Raw genomic sequence first — 13594 nt, 5'->3', positions numbered from 1 at the left:
ATTTTTTAAGGCCATATGGGCAACTGTACTGCAAACAGCCAGGGAGGCCCAGATTGGAGGCAAAGCCAGAGCAGGGTGAAGACCATTTTAGGAATAGTCCTCCGGGGTGGGACACTCCCTGGAGAAGTGATTGTTAGTGTCCCCTTGTTGGGACAAATATTTTAGGTCTCTCGCTGGTACCCAAATGGGTCTTTTCTTATCTCGAGGGAAGACACATCCAAACCCTCTCCCTGTTGTGAGGAGCAGGTCTGGTCCTCTCCAGGCCCCAGTCAATAGGTCCCTCCATCTTACCCAGATAGAACTGTAGGTAACGGATGAGGACCAGTGTTTTTGAAAAGGGGATAATTGTTTATTTTCTTTAGAAAAATTTAAAATATTTAGGGTAAATAATGCCTTTTTTAGTTGGTTGTGTGGGGGTAAGGATTCCCCCTTTTGTTTTTGTAATTGAGACTTGAGAGTCTGATTATATCTTTCAAGGATAGCCTGGCCCCAGGGGTTATATGGGATGCCTGTGGAATGTGAGAGTTTTCCAGGTCTGGAGAAAATCTACAAAGGCCTTACTTATGAAGCAGGGGCCATTATCTGTTTTAATTTGGTTAGGTAGTCCAAGGGTGGCAAAGCCTTGAAGCGTATAGCTAATTGCATGTTTAGATTTTTCCCCAGCATGTGCCGATGCCCAGCAGGCGCAGGAAAAGGTATCAACTGAAAGAAAAATATATTTAAGCTTTCCAAATGGAGAATAGTGTGTGACATCAATTTGCCAAAGATGATTAAGGTGGAGCCCTTGAGGATTGCTTCCTGTAGTTTGAAGGGAGGGTACTTGGAGGAAAGGCTGACAGGACTTACAAGTCCGGACAATTTTTTTAAGGTCCTTGACTGGTACCTGTGGAAACCTGTGTTTGAGACCATTCCAGTTGACATTGGTCAATAAGTGGAAGCGTGTAGCTTCTGTAATAGTATCACACTGAGGGATAGAAGCCATTTTATCAGCCAAATTGTTTCCACGAGAGAGAAATCCCAGTAAGTTTTGATGACCCCTGAGATGTTGAAGAAAATGGGGTTAATTCTTTGTTTGAGTAGGGAATGAGCTTGAATTATCAAAGGAGATATAGGGTTGGAGTCCAGTCTAATGTGGGCATCAACCAGGTTAGGCAATAAATTAACAACATAAAGGCTGTCAGAAAACAAGTTAAATGGCTCTTGAATAGTGTCCAAAGCTAGAACAAATAGTTCTTTGAATTGTGCTGACCCCTCAACCTCATGGGAGACTGACTTTATGGGCATAGGCTCTTTTTCCTGTTTTAAGGGAGGGTAAAGGACTAGGGAAGCCACCAGGTGCCCTCTATCGGTAAACACGGTAAGAATGTCAGGGTTAGGTTGAGACAGGAAAAGCCTGGGTGGCTTCCATTCTAACCTGGAGAAAGAACTCATCCATTTGTGGGGGCCATAATGGCAATCAATTTTACCTAGAAACCCCTACAGAGCCGTAGCAACTCTGTTATTTCTCTGAAGCCAGGTGAAATCTGTTATCTTAAAGGGAGTGACAATAAGGTGAGGTTCTGTGCCAAACAACCAGACAAAGGTGTCTCTGCCCTTGATAATACAATCAGCAACCTGGTTGGTTATAGAATAAACTCTGGGGACCCCATTGATTGAGAAGTGGACCCATTGGATGGGTTCACCTTCTTGGGCCAACCATGCAGTGCATAATGTACCCCAGAGAAAATGTAGACGGAGATGGGCAAATCAGGACTGAACCTCTTTAGGGTCGCAGCATTTATAGCCTGTTGTACCTTATGAAAAACTTTTTCATGACAAAGGGACAAAATTACCTGAGAGAAGTTAAGATCCTTTAGGAGGTCAAACAAAGGGGACAGCTCTTCAGTAGTTATGGGTATCCAAAGCCTCATCCAATTAATTTCTCCCAAGGGCTTCTGGAGTTGAGGCAAGGTGTTAAGAATCCTGAGTATAAAGTTGTGGTTTAACAGGTGAAACTGTATCTAGGGTAATGATCGAGCCCAAGATCTTTTTTTTTTAAATTTTTTATTTATTTATTTGAGAGCAACAGACACAGAGAGAAAGACAGATAGAGGGAGAGAGAGAGAATGGGCACGCCAGGGCTTCCAGCCTCTGCAAACGAACTCCAGATGCATGCGCCCCCTTGTGCATCTGGCTAACGTGGGACCTGGGGAACTGAGCCTCGAACCAGGATCCTTAGGCTTCACAGGCAAGCGCTTAACCGCTAAGCCATCTCTCCAGCCCCGAGCCCAAGATCTTAAAGGGAGGCACAGTTTGAACTTTCTCAGGAGCTACTTTAAAGCTATGAGTATGAAGGATAGTTAGACATTGGTGGGTAAGGTCCTGGAGTGTGGAGGAATCTAGGCACCCAAGAATAATATCATCCATGTAAATATAAAATAGGGTATTGGGGAGATTGATAAGAGAAAATGGATGACAGGTAATATTGACAAATGGGTGGGCTATTAGCCATGCCCTGAGGTAACACAGTCCACTCATCTCCTATCTGGGCCACAAAAATTAACAGCGGGTACAGAAAATGCAAATTTTTCCATGTCTCCTGGATGGAGAGGGATAGAGAAGAAACAATCTTTAATGTCAATGATAGTAATATGGTATATATTGGGAATAGCTGGGATCCATGGGAGTCCCCTCTGGGGAGTCTTGAGGGGGATCATGCATTCATTGATCTTTCTTAAATCATGTAAAAATCTCCAGAACCCATTAGGCTTTTTTATGACAAAGACAGGAGAGTTCCAGGGACTAGTTGAGGGACGTATATGTCCGGCCTCCAACTGTTGATCAATAAGTATGTGGAGTTGGTGTAACTTAGAAGAAGGGAGAGGCCACTGCTCAACCCATATAGGGTCTCCCGGTCTCCACTGAATTTTAAATGGGGGGGGGGGGGCGAGCAGTGTCCCTTATAATTGGGGGTGTTCATTGGAGTAATTGGGATGACATTCCCTCCCTTCCTCAAACTATTGTTGATATTCTTTTTTATCTAACAAATCATTATAAAAGGCCTTATGGTCAGTAGTGATGAAAGCCTTGGCATCTCCAAGGATGTCTTGCCCCAGTAAGTTAGCAGTGAGCCCAGTCACCATGAGAGGGTGGACTTCTCCCCTGTCTCCACCTGGGTCAGTCCAAGGGAGCCATGTGGCAGTCTCCCGGGAGGTGGACTGCCCGCCAACTCCCAGTGGGGAGGGCAGGGCACAAGCTGCCAGGAGGGGGGCACTTCCTCCTTTCTCAGGACCGTTCGGTCCACTCCAGTGTTGAGAAGTTTGAATTTTTTATTGCCAATATTTTAAAATAATAAAATAATTTTGGGTCTAAGGCCAGGGACCAGAGGGACAGTCCAATGGGTTTTGATGGTCTTTTTCCCCTTATTTAACGGGGCTGGGGGGGGCCCCAGGAGGAGCTTAAAGGCTTTCCCTGTATGTCAAACTTCGACCAACACTCCCTAGCCCAATGAAACCCCTTACTGCATTTAGGGCAGTGGGGCAAGGGGCGTTGGTCATACCCCAGAGGGTGGGGGAGGCTTTGTCTTGTTGGGGCACTCCTTTTTAAAGTGGCCCTCTTCCCCACACCTGAAACACATTGATATTTTTAGGATTTAACTGTAATGTGCAGAACATAGTGGCCAAATCTGTGTATTTTCCTGAAGGGCAGCAGCTATGGCCCTAGCCTGATGAGATATAGTGCCAATGTCCTTCGTGGCTACAATCCAGCTACTCATGGAGTTGTCCTTGAGACCTGCACAGGTGAGGCAGTGATCGGCCGCCGTCATTCCATCCCAGACCAACTAAACTGATCCCGTAATGCCCCTGGGGGCAATTTTCTTTGGAGGCTTTTTTCCACCCAAAATGTAGCCAAGTCCTCAGATGGTTTCTGAGTAATATCCATAAGGGGGAGGGGGTTCAGAGGGTCCCTCATCAAGCCTTTTCCATGCCGCCAAGCCTAGTGCCCTGACCTGGTCCCTATATGGGTCAGGGATAGCCGCCTGTTGAGTGCCTGTAGCATGCTGATCAGAGATACCGGAGAGCATCCCAAAAGTTATCGGCACAGGGGGCTGTTGACTTTGGTTTTGTTCTGCCTGTGTATGGCACTCATCTTTAAAAAAGGCACGCCACTTAATGTATAGGGGACCCGACAAGACAGCCCTGGCTAGATTTTTCCAACCTTGGGTTGTACAAGGTTGATGGGCAAGTCCAAAGAGGAGAGTTGGGTCCATCCTCCGAGACCGCCTTTTTAAGCTCCTTAAGGTCCTGAGCTTCCCATGGATACCAGGCAGCAAGGCGATTGCCCCCAGGATTTAGGTTGATGGGAAATAAAGTAGCTTTATTTTCTGGCGGCTTGGCGGCTGAATATGAAGGAGGGGTCGAGGGGGTTCAGAAAGGGTTAGTCGATGGAGGAGGTCCCCGGAAGACAAGGAAGCACTCTCAAAGGGATTGAGTGAGGAGTATAAAGATGTACCCTTTTCTGGGTTTTTTTAAGCTGTATCTCTAGGAGGAGTAGCCGGATCAGGCTGTATACTATCTTTTCCCTCTGTCTTTTGTTTGTTTGGTTGGCCTTGGAGGGAAGCAGTCCTTGAGGGTCGAGATCATAAGGAGGACCCCTCAGGGAGTTATTTGACCCTTCTCCACGTGCCCGACAAACAAGGGCCTCTACCCTTGTCCCAATCAGAGAGATTTCCTTCCAGCAGCCATGGCGCCAGCTTGAGAAGGCAATCCCAGGTCTGCCGGCCTGATTATCAGTCAAATTAAGCCCTCTACTCTTTAGGAGTGCCCTGAGAGATTTTGAGGCTGGATTGGATTAGAGATAGACTGTCCCATATTATAAAGTTGAGAGAGAAATGTCCATAAAATTAGGGCGATAGCAACCCACAGACACACGAGTATAACACAAACACAAGGATCCAAAAAATAGGTAAACATGTACCAAAGCCGCAGATGCAGCTTGCCTACGAACCGACTGAAAGGAAAGAGAACGAAGAGATGTTGACAAGCAAGTAGAAGCAAGGTTTAGTGCATGAAATATAAAGACTGCCTCATAACTTATGAGGGTATGCTCACCTGCACATGTACACCGATTACCTCATCAACGACTGCCTCTCACGGGGCACTAGCCGGCCGGGTTCCTGGAGCCCCATGTTAGGCGCCAGATGGCAGGCTCCTGCCAGGCAGGTAAGTGGTGCTGAAGAAAGAACCAGGCCAGCTGGTTCCTCCCAAGGGGTTAAGGAGAAGGAATGAGCATTGGACGACTCAAAACCTTTCCTAGTCGCCAGAGAAAAACCACAGTGAGTCAGGAGTCTTGTCGAAGCAGGAACTCGCTTTATTGTTAAAAGCAGTTGCCTATTCAAGGCTTCTTTCACTGTTCACCCAATCCAAGGCTTCTCAATTCCAAGATTCAATTCTCTTTCTGCTCACGTGTGTATTGGGGAGGGGGGAGAGGTGTGTGTGTGTGTGTGTGTGTGTGTACACTTGATTATGGAACCAGAGCCTGATATCCAGGATCTTCCTCAACTGCTGTTCACCTTAATTTTTGAGACAGCGTCTCTTACTGAACCTGTAGCTGACCCACCCATTCAGTTAGACTAGCTGTGGGGATCTGCTTGTCTGCCGCCCCACTCTGGAGGGTTACCGGTGGATGCTGCCGTGTCTGACATTTTATGTGGGTGATACGGATCTGAACTCAGGTCCTCATGCTTGTGTGACACATCTCACCCACTAAGCCATGTCCCCAGTCCCCTCCTTTCTTATCTTTAAAAAATATTTTATTTATTTGAGAGAGAGAAAAAGGCAGATAGAGAATGAGCACTATAGGACCTCTAGCTACTGCAAACAAATTCCAGATGCATGCACCACCTTGTGCATCTGGCTTATGTGGATACTGGGGAATTGAACCTGGGTCCTTAGGCTTCACAGGCAAGCACCTTAACTGCTAAGCCATCTCTCCAGCCCCCCCCCTTTTTTTAAATTATATGCAAGAACAAGGGAGGGGGAACAGAGGGAATGAATGGGCATGTCAGGGCCTCCGGCTACTAACAAACTCCAGATGCATGCACCACTGTGCAACTGGCTTTATGGTAATGGGGAATGGAACCCAGGCTGTCACAGTTTGTAAGCAAGCACCTTAACCACTGAGCTATCTCTTCAGCCTCCCTTCTTTTAATACTTGAGAAAGAGGAATAAAGAAAGAGGCAGATAGAATGGGTGCACCAAGGCCTCCAACCACTGCAAATGAACTCCAGATACATGTGCCACTTTGAGCTTATTTTACATGGGTACTGGAGAATCGAACCAGGGTCCTTAGGCTTCACAGGTAAGCGCCTTAACCACTAAGCCATTTCTCTAATCCCTCGCTTTTTTTTTTTTGGTTTATTTTTATTTATTTATTTGAGAGCAACAGACAGAGAACGAGGCAGAGACAGAGAGAGGGAGAGCATGGGCGCGCCAGGGCTACCAGCCACTGCAAACGAACTCCAGACGCGTGCACCCCCTTGTGCATCTGGCTAACGTGGGACCTGGGGAACCGAGCCTCGAACCGGGGTCCTTAGGCTTCACAGGCAAGCGCTTAACCGCTAAGCCATCTCTCCAGCCCCTTCGCTTCTTTAATAGCAAGTATTTTGCTATCTTGGAGTGAAAGTCATAGTTACCAAATCTAGTTAAACATCTTACCCAGAGGAGGGGAATTAAATGGAAAGTGTTATAAGTACATGTGTTCTAGAAGATATTGTGAAGTCACATGCCTAAACCTGTACATAGAATGACTGTGAATGTGACAGCAACAACCGTGGATAACTTGTTTCTAACTCAGGCCCTACTGAATAGTTGTCATGATTGTTTTGAGAGAACAATTTTTGGTAGTAGTATAGGCAAAACAAAGCATGAGCTTTCCTGATTTAAAAAGTAGCTGGTGCTGGGGGAAGGAGGGCAGCTAAGATGCCACTTGAGCATGAGGGTCTCCTGAGTGGAGACTGCCAAGGTAGACTCTCCAGAAGCCATGGAAAAACCTGGTGTCCACAGGACACAGAGAATCAATGGGGCTTGCTGTGCGAGACCGTGTCTCAGGGGAAAAAAATACATGTTTGAGTGTTAGACAAGGTTCTCTGGCCTCAAAAAGCAAGTACATGGTTGGGGGAGGACGAGGTGTGCATTTGCTCAGACACACACACACACAAAGCTGTTGGAATTCTAGAAAGCTGTTAAGTCTATGAAAACCCTGGGATGGGATTTTTTTTTTTTTAAATTTTGTTTTTGTTCAAGGTAGGGTCTCACTCTAGTCCAGGTTCACTCTGTAGTCCCAGACTGGTGGTGAACTCAAGTGATCCTCCTCCCTCTGCCTTCTGAATGCTGGGATTAGAGGGATGTGCCTTATCTGCAAATAGGCCACCACACCCAGCTGGCAGTACCTTTTTATCTGTAAATTGAGTTAAATTCTAAACTAGATTTTTCTTTTATGGTTTTCTAGGTAGTCTTACAATAGCTCAGGCTGACCTGAAATTCACTATATAGTCTCAGGGTGGCCTCGAGCTCATGGTGATCCTACCTCTGCCTCCTGAGTGCTGGGATTAAAGGCATGCGCCACCACACCTGGCTCTAAACTAGATGTTTGTGTAGAACCAAACCATCCATTGCTAGACATCTAGCATCTATGATCACTTTCCTCACATAACAAGCAAAATAAAAGCCCCAGTGAACTTCAAAAGCATCCTCCTGGAGAATGGTATTGTTGCCATTCAGAACAAAAGTCCTTAAACAGAACCTTTCTGACAACTTGGACAACCACCAGGTGCCAACCTACCTCTCTGGTCTATTCCAAAAGACCCCAGCACTTAACAGGGTCTTACTCTCTTTACCTTCTTTTTTCCTTCCTTTGTTCCTTTTTTCTCAGTGTCATGTGGCCCAGGCTGACTGACCTTGAACTTGTAGTCCTCTTGAGTTCTAGGATTATAGCTATGCACCACCATGCCTAGCTATGAAGTCTTCTATTGAGAGAGAGAATGGGCATACCACAGGGCCTCTCACTATTGCAAGAGATCCAGATCCATGTGCCACCAGGCTTACATGGGTTCTAGGGAATCAAACCTGTGTCCTTAGACGTCACAGGTAAACTTAAACCGCTAAGCCATGTCTCTAGCCCCCCCCCTTTTTTTGCAGGTAAACACCTTAACCACTGAGCTATCTCTTCAGCCCGTAAGGGCTTTTCTTAACTCAAGAATAGAGAAAGGCCGGGTATGGTGGCGCACGCCTTTAATCCCAGCACTTGGGAAGCAGAGGTAGGAGGATCGTGGGAGTTGGAGGCCACTCTGAGACTACATAGTGAATTCCAGGTCAGCCTGCGCTAGAGTGGGACCCTACCTGGAAGAAAATTAAAAAAAAAAAAGTAAGGCCCTTGATTGGCCATCTCCTGTAATGGATGACTTGCCATTTTTTTTAAAATGTTGAACACTCAACCATTACACCATTCTGAATGTCCTGTTGACTAAATATGCATGCCTGTTTAAAAATCTATGCTTCCGAAAGCCAATGTGTTGAGGCTGGGAATATAGCTTAGTGGTAGTGTGCTTGCCCAGCATACTGGAGGACCTGCTGGGTTAAGTCCTCAGCACTGCACAAATTACAGACCCAGTGGATTCCTTGAAAGAGGAGGTACGAAGAATGGGCAAACCAGAGCCTCCAGCCACTGCAAACTCGACGCATGTGCCACCTTGTGCATCTGGGAAATCTAACCAAGGTTCTTTAGCTTTGCAGGCAAATGCCTCAACCACTAAGCCATCTTTCCAGACCTTTATTTTTTAATGTGATTGAGAACTCATGGAAGGCAAGTGTTCTACCACTATGCTACATCCTTCTGTTACCTGGCACTTGCTGACTGGAGTATTTGAGGGCTGACTGCATGTTTTGCCTTCCATTTGACCCTGTTAGCTCAGAGGTTGCCATCTCCCTCCTGGCAGACATACAGCTTTATTATTTTAGTTTAGAAAACAGTATGTACATTTAGAACTAGGAGTCCAAGAAAACAAATTTTAATCATGGCCCGGTTAAGTTTTAAGTATCCTTTCAAGTGTGTAGCCTACCTTGTACTACAAATGACTTAAATGGTATAACTGAAAGTGAGAATAAAATAAAAACTAGGATATGGATCTGGGCATGGTGGCGCACGCCTTAATCCCAGCACTTGGAAAGCAGAGGTAGGAGGACTACCTTTTGAGTTCAAGGCCACCCTGAGACTACATAGTGAAATCCAGGTCAGCCTGGGCTAGAGTGAAACCCTACCTCAACTCAAAAAGAAATAAAAACCTGGGCTGGAGAGATGGCATAGCGTTAAGCGCTTGCCTGTGAAGTGTATGGACCCCGGTTCGAGGCTCGGTTCCCTAGGTCCCACATTACCCAGATGCACAAGGGGGCGCTCGCGTTTGGAGTTCCTTTGCAGTGGCTGGAAGCCCTGGCACGCCCATTCTTTCTCTCACTCTGCCTCTTTCTGTCACTCTCAAATAATCAAATAAATAATCTTAAAAAAAAATAAAAACCTAGGATATAAAATGAAATAAAGCCACAAGTGTACATGCACCTTAACCAGTCTTACTAGAGATTACAACTACAGATTACTATCTGCTCTAAAACATCCTAAATGCACTTGCCTGTGGATATGTAATGTCAAGGCCCGGAAAATCCAAACTAGAGACCAATTTCTGGTAGCTTTTCCCTTTTAAATCTTTTGTACATTGTCAGCTTTTTTTTGAGGGAATTCACTGTGTGCTAGAATCACCATGAGTTCGAGGCCATCCTGAGAATACGTAGTGGATTCCATCCAGGTCAGGCTAGATCAAGACCCTATCTCGAAAAACCAAAAAAAAAAAAAAAATATATATATATATATTTTTAAAAATATATATATATATATTTTTAAATCTTCCCTTTCTACCTGAATAAACAGTCAAAGGCATTCTCATTTGCTATACAACACAATATAGGTCCATTTTTTTTGGTTTTTCAAGGTAGATTTTCCATCTAGCCCAGGCTAGCCTGGAACTCACGATGATCCTCTCACCTCTGCCTGGGACTAAAGGTGTGTGTTACCATACCCAGCCACGCCTTTTTAATATATTTCTATCACTAACTGTATCAGTCTCACCTTATAAATGAAAAGGTCTTCAAACTGCTGGTGGTATCTATATACCATCCACACAAAGAAAGCCATACATACTTCACCTTTTTTTCCTCCCTTGACAAATCCCTCAAAAGAACTACACTCAGACCATAGCAGAAAAGCACTTTCTAGCATTTAATGAACCTCCTTGGGTGCCTTCAAGCCACCAGGACACAGGCGCCCCCAACACCCTTTATCTTCTCCTCAGCTCTTCTGCTGAAAAATTTGGCCTTCACGATGACAGGTTGCTTAGGGAGCTTTCCTTTCCCCAGAACTTTGTAGTAACCCTAGAAAAAAAAAAAGAACTTACAGTATACCACAGCCTGGATAAAGGGGCCCACCAGCCCAAACTGGGATCCAGGGAGGGACATGTTGCTGATCTGGGCACTAACAGGGGCACGGACTGCCCCTACCAGTGAATCAAGACCAGCAGATCCTCTCCGAGAACTCTAGCACACCAGGACACGGGCCATGTCAGGATGTGACTCTAGTCTCGGCTAAGTCTGACCACCCAGAAAGCCTCCTTAGGGTTTGGGCGTCTACAAATAACCATTATTGTTGAGGGCCATCTTTCCATTTTAGATAAAGCCAATTATCTGTGGTGATAACTCTACTAAAAGGGGGGCCAAGTAATCAGTAGGTATAAGTCAGACCCCAGACGGGAGGCTAGTTTTGTGGGCAGCTGGCAATAACTATTTTACTTACCGATCGCACAACATCAATGATGGGGGCAACTCCAGTCTTGTTTTTGGCAGCATTTACCCTGGTCTGTTCACTGACCAATGTCCACAATTTGTCAAGGTTGACAGTGGGGCAGAAGCTCTGGTTCCTCTTTAAGTGGTAATGCCTCATACCAACTTTCCCAAAGTAACCTGGGTGACTGGGAAGAGTAGGCAAGTGCCTTTAACAACCTCACTCGAATCAAGTGGCTTCTCAAGTTTTGCAGCGACCCCCCCCCACTGCAATGTAAAATTATCCCCGCTGTAAAAAACGGTGGCCAACACAGCAGGAATCAGATTTAAACGTCAAGGCTATAACAGGCAGATTAGCAACCCCCCCTGGTATCAGTTCATCTGAAGCATGTCACTAACCTGGTGACTGACTGTGCCACAAGGCCCACAGCCAGTGAATAAGGTCAGTCGTTATTCTTCGAGGACTCTAGCACACTAAGGCAATCACCAGTACCCAAGCGTGACTCTAGCCTCGACAGTTTCTCAGTTCGAACCCAAGCGTTGCCCTGCTAAAGCCAGCAACAGTCCGGCACACGTTTTCAGGGGGGAACTGTTCCAGGGCAGCCCAGCCTGCCTCTTCCCCCAAAGCCGTCTCAGTTAAAAGCCAATTCCAAGGGACACACTCACTATTTGTCGAAGTTGATCCTGTGGTGATGCATGCCACCAGCATTACCCCGGCCTCCTGGGTGCTTCCGGTGCTTGCCTGCAGGTACACAGAACTACATGGCTATCGTAGCCTTCTCCACTAACACCAGCCAAGCCCGAGGGGTTCGCGTCTCTGGGTCCTTGCTTACAACCCCAAGTCTACAAAACCTTCCTCGGGGGTCCACACCACTGCACTCGTCTTCAGCTAGTTCAACCCGCTGCCCTGCTTCAGATCCACCCCCCTACCAAGTCTCCCCCAACTCGCCAAAAATAAAACTGGGCTCGTTGGGGGCTGGAGAGATGGCTTAGCAGTTAAGGCGCTCGCCTGCAAAGCCGAAGGACCCAGGTTCGATTCCCCAGGACCCACAGAAGCCAGATGCACAAGGTGGCGCACGCATCTGGAGTTGGTTTGCAGTGGCTGGAGGCCCTGGAGCGCCCCTTCTCTAACAAAGACCAATTTTTTTAAAAAAGAAACGGACTCGTCGAATAAACTCGTTCCGCTAAACAGGACTCAGCAGCATTAAGGTTTTGGTGGAACTCGCTTCTGATCTACCCACTCCCGATGATGCACCAAGGCCAACCAGCGGGGAGCCGGGCACTTACCGATGCGGCCGTGGCCGTGACTCACATGGCCCCGAAGCTTCCGGGTCTTCCTCAGTCTAGACGGCTGTGTGGGGAAAGCAGCTTAGTCGGTTAGGCCTCGGGGGTGGTAAGGCCTGCCAGCCCTAGGAGGGTCCACCACCCATCCTGGCTTGGGCACATTCGGTCAGGCTGAGCTTGAGCGACCGACCCCGGCCCACGCGTCTCGAGAGATCCCAAGCCTGGGCCTAACACGCGGCCCGAGATCCCTCTCCCCAGCCCCAGGCAAGCCATCGTGCCCTGGCGCCGGCCACTCAGAGCCTGGCAGACCCGCTAAAGTTGGTGCGAGATGCCCGGCAGGAAAAGGGAGCAAGGCTGCGCGCCTCCGCCGGCAAGGGAGCGGACGCAAGCAAAGAAACACCTACCATGGCGGCGGCCGAAAGGAAAGAGGGAGGCCTGCGCGAAGTCTCGCGAGATATCGAACGCGAGGGCGGGACCGATGGGCTTCATTTCCGGCACTGGGCGGGGCTTCTGTTCTCGCGTGTTTCCGGTTCCCCCGGCCACCTCCTCGGTTTGCGGCCTGTACCTCTCTCTTCGCTGCGGCGGGCTGGTGCGGCTTTGTGGGGTGCGACCTCCTCGGGGGCGCCACGTTTGTTACTGGTCGCAGCCTGCGGCCGCGGGAGGAAGCATAGAGCGCTGTTTAGCCCCGGGTGTCCGTCACTGATACTTTGCAGTTCCTGTTGTCCCTCAGGGACCCGCAGCGCCCCTGCTGAGGGGACCCTGCCTTTCAGTGCTTCCCCTGGTCTCCTTTCGGGCCTCCCCTCAGGTTTGCAGCTGGCTTAAATGGGTCGTAGGGAATCGAACCTGGGTTCTTAAGGCTTTGCAATCTTTTGCCGTATTCGCTAAGCCATCTCTCCAGCCCTTGCCCCTCAGGTTTGAAAAGCCGCTGTCCTTCAGGGACATAGATTCTGTAAAGACATAAACGCCACATTTTCGTTTTCCCCACAGCCTGGCTGGGACGCTCGCGACTCCTTTTGGACCAGAGGCCCGTCCTGCGCCTTGTACAAGCATTTCTTGCCTAGGAATTTATGATCTATTCAATTAGAGTTGCATACTTGTACCACACAGTCCAGTACCTAGCTCCTAAAATTAAGTACCAGGTTACTTTTTTTTTTTTTTTTTTTGAGGTAGGGTCTCAGTTTAGCCCAAGCTAGCCTGAAATTCAAGGATTTTTTTTTTTCTCATGCACTGTCAATTCCTGGCATGTAGTCCATGTTCAAGTTTTTAAATTTTACTTGAATGAAAAGGCATCCTTCCAGTGTACAAGATCCTACTTCTTCAATTGTGAGTGTATTGTCTCTGTCTTATGCTCTTAAGCATATATTCTAGTCAACATACCCCGGGTTCTCCTTCCCAGTTACTACCTTGCTCCATTCAGCTAAATTCCGCAAGAGTACAAATCCTGTCCA

At 47.4% G+C, this 13594-nt stretch overlaps 1 protein-coding gene and 2 non-coding genes across 3 annotated transcripts; all 3 read right to left on the bottom strand.

Moving 5' to 3' along the window:
* Window positions 1-10285: 10285 nt before the first annotated feature.
* Rpl27a (ribosomal protein L27a) lies at window positions 10286-12632 on the bottom strand. The gene is made up of 5 exons (XM_004650887.3): window positions 12551-12632; window positions 12150-12213; window positions 11529-11604; window positions 10876-11050; window positions 10286-10457 (listed from the first exon to the last, which is right to left on the bottom strand). Exons 1-5 carry the CDS (start codon window positions 12551-12553, stop codon window positions 10329-10331), a joined length of 447 nt encoding a protein of 148 aa, XP_004650944.1. The 5' UTR covers window positions 12554-12632; the 3' UTR covers window positions 10286-10328.
* On the bottom strand, window positions 10538-10668 carry LOC123459938. The gene has a single exon (XR_006636670.1). It is a non-coding gene; the product is annotated as a small nucleolar RNA SNORA3/SNORA45 family (small nucleolar RNA).
* On the bottom strand, window positions 11249-11378 carry LOC123459939. The gene has a single exon (XR_006636671.1). It is a non-coding gene; the product is annotated as a small nucleolar RNA SNORA3/SNORA45 family (small nucleolar RNA).
* Window positions 12633-13594: the final 962 nt, after the last annotated feature.

This window comes from Jaculus jaculus, chromosome 3, assembly GCF_020740685.1.
Source record: "Jaculus jaculus isolate mJacJac1 chromosome 3, mJacJac1.mat.Y.cur, whole genome shotgun sequence".
NCBI lineage: Eukaryota > Metazoa > Chordata > Mammalia > Rodentia > Dipodidae > Jaculus > Jaculus jaculus.
This window is presented reverse-complemented; position numbering and strand designations above follow the sequence as displayed.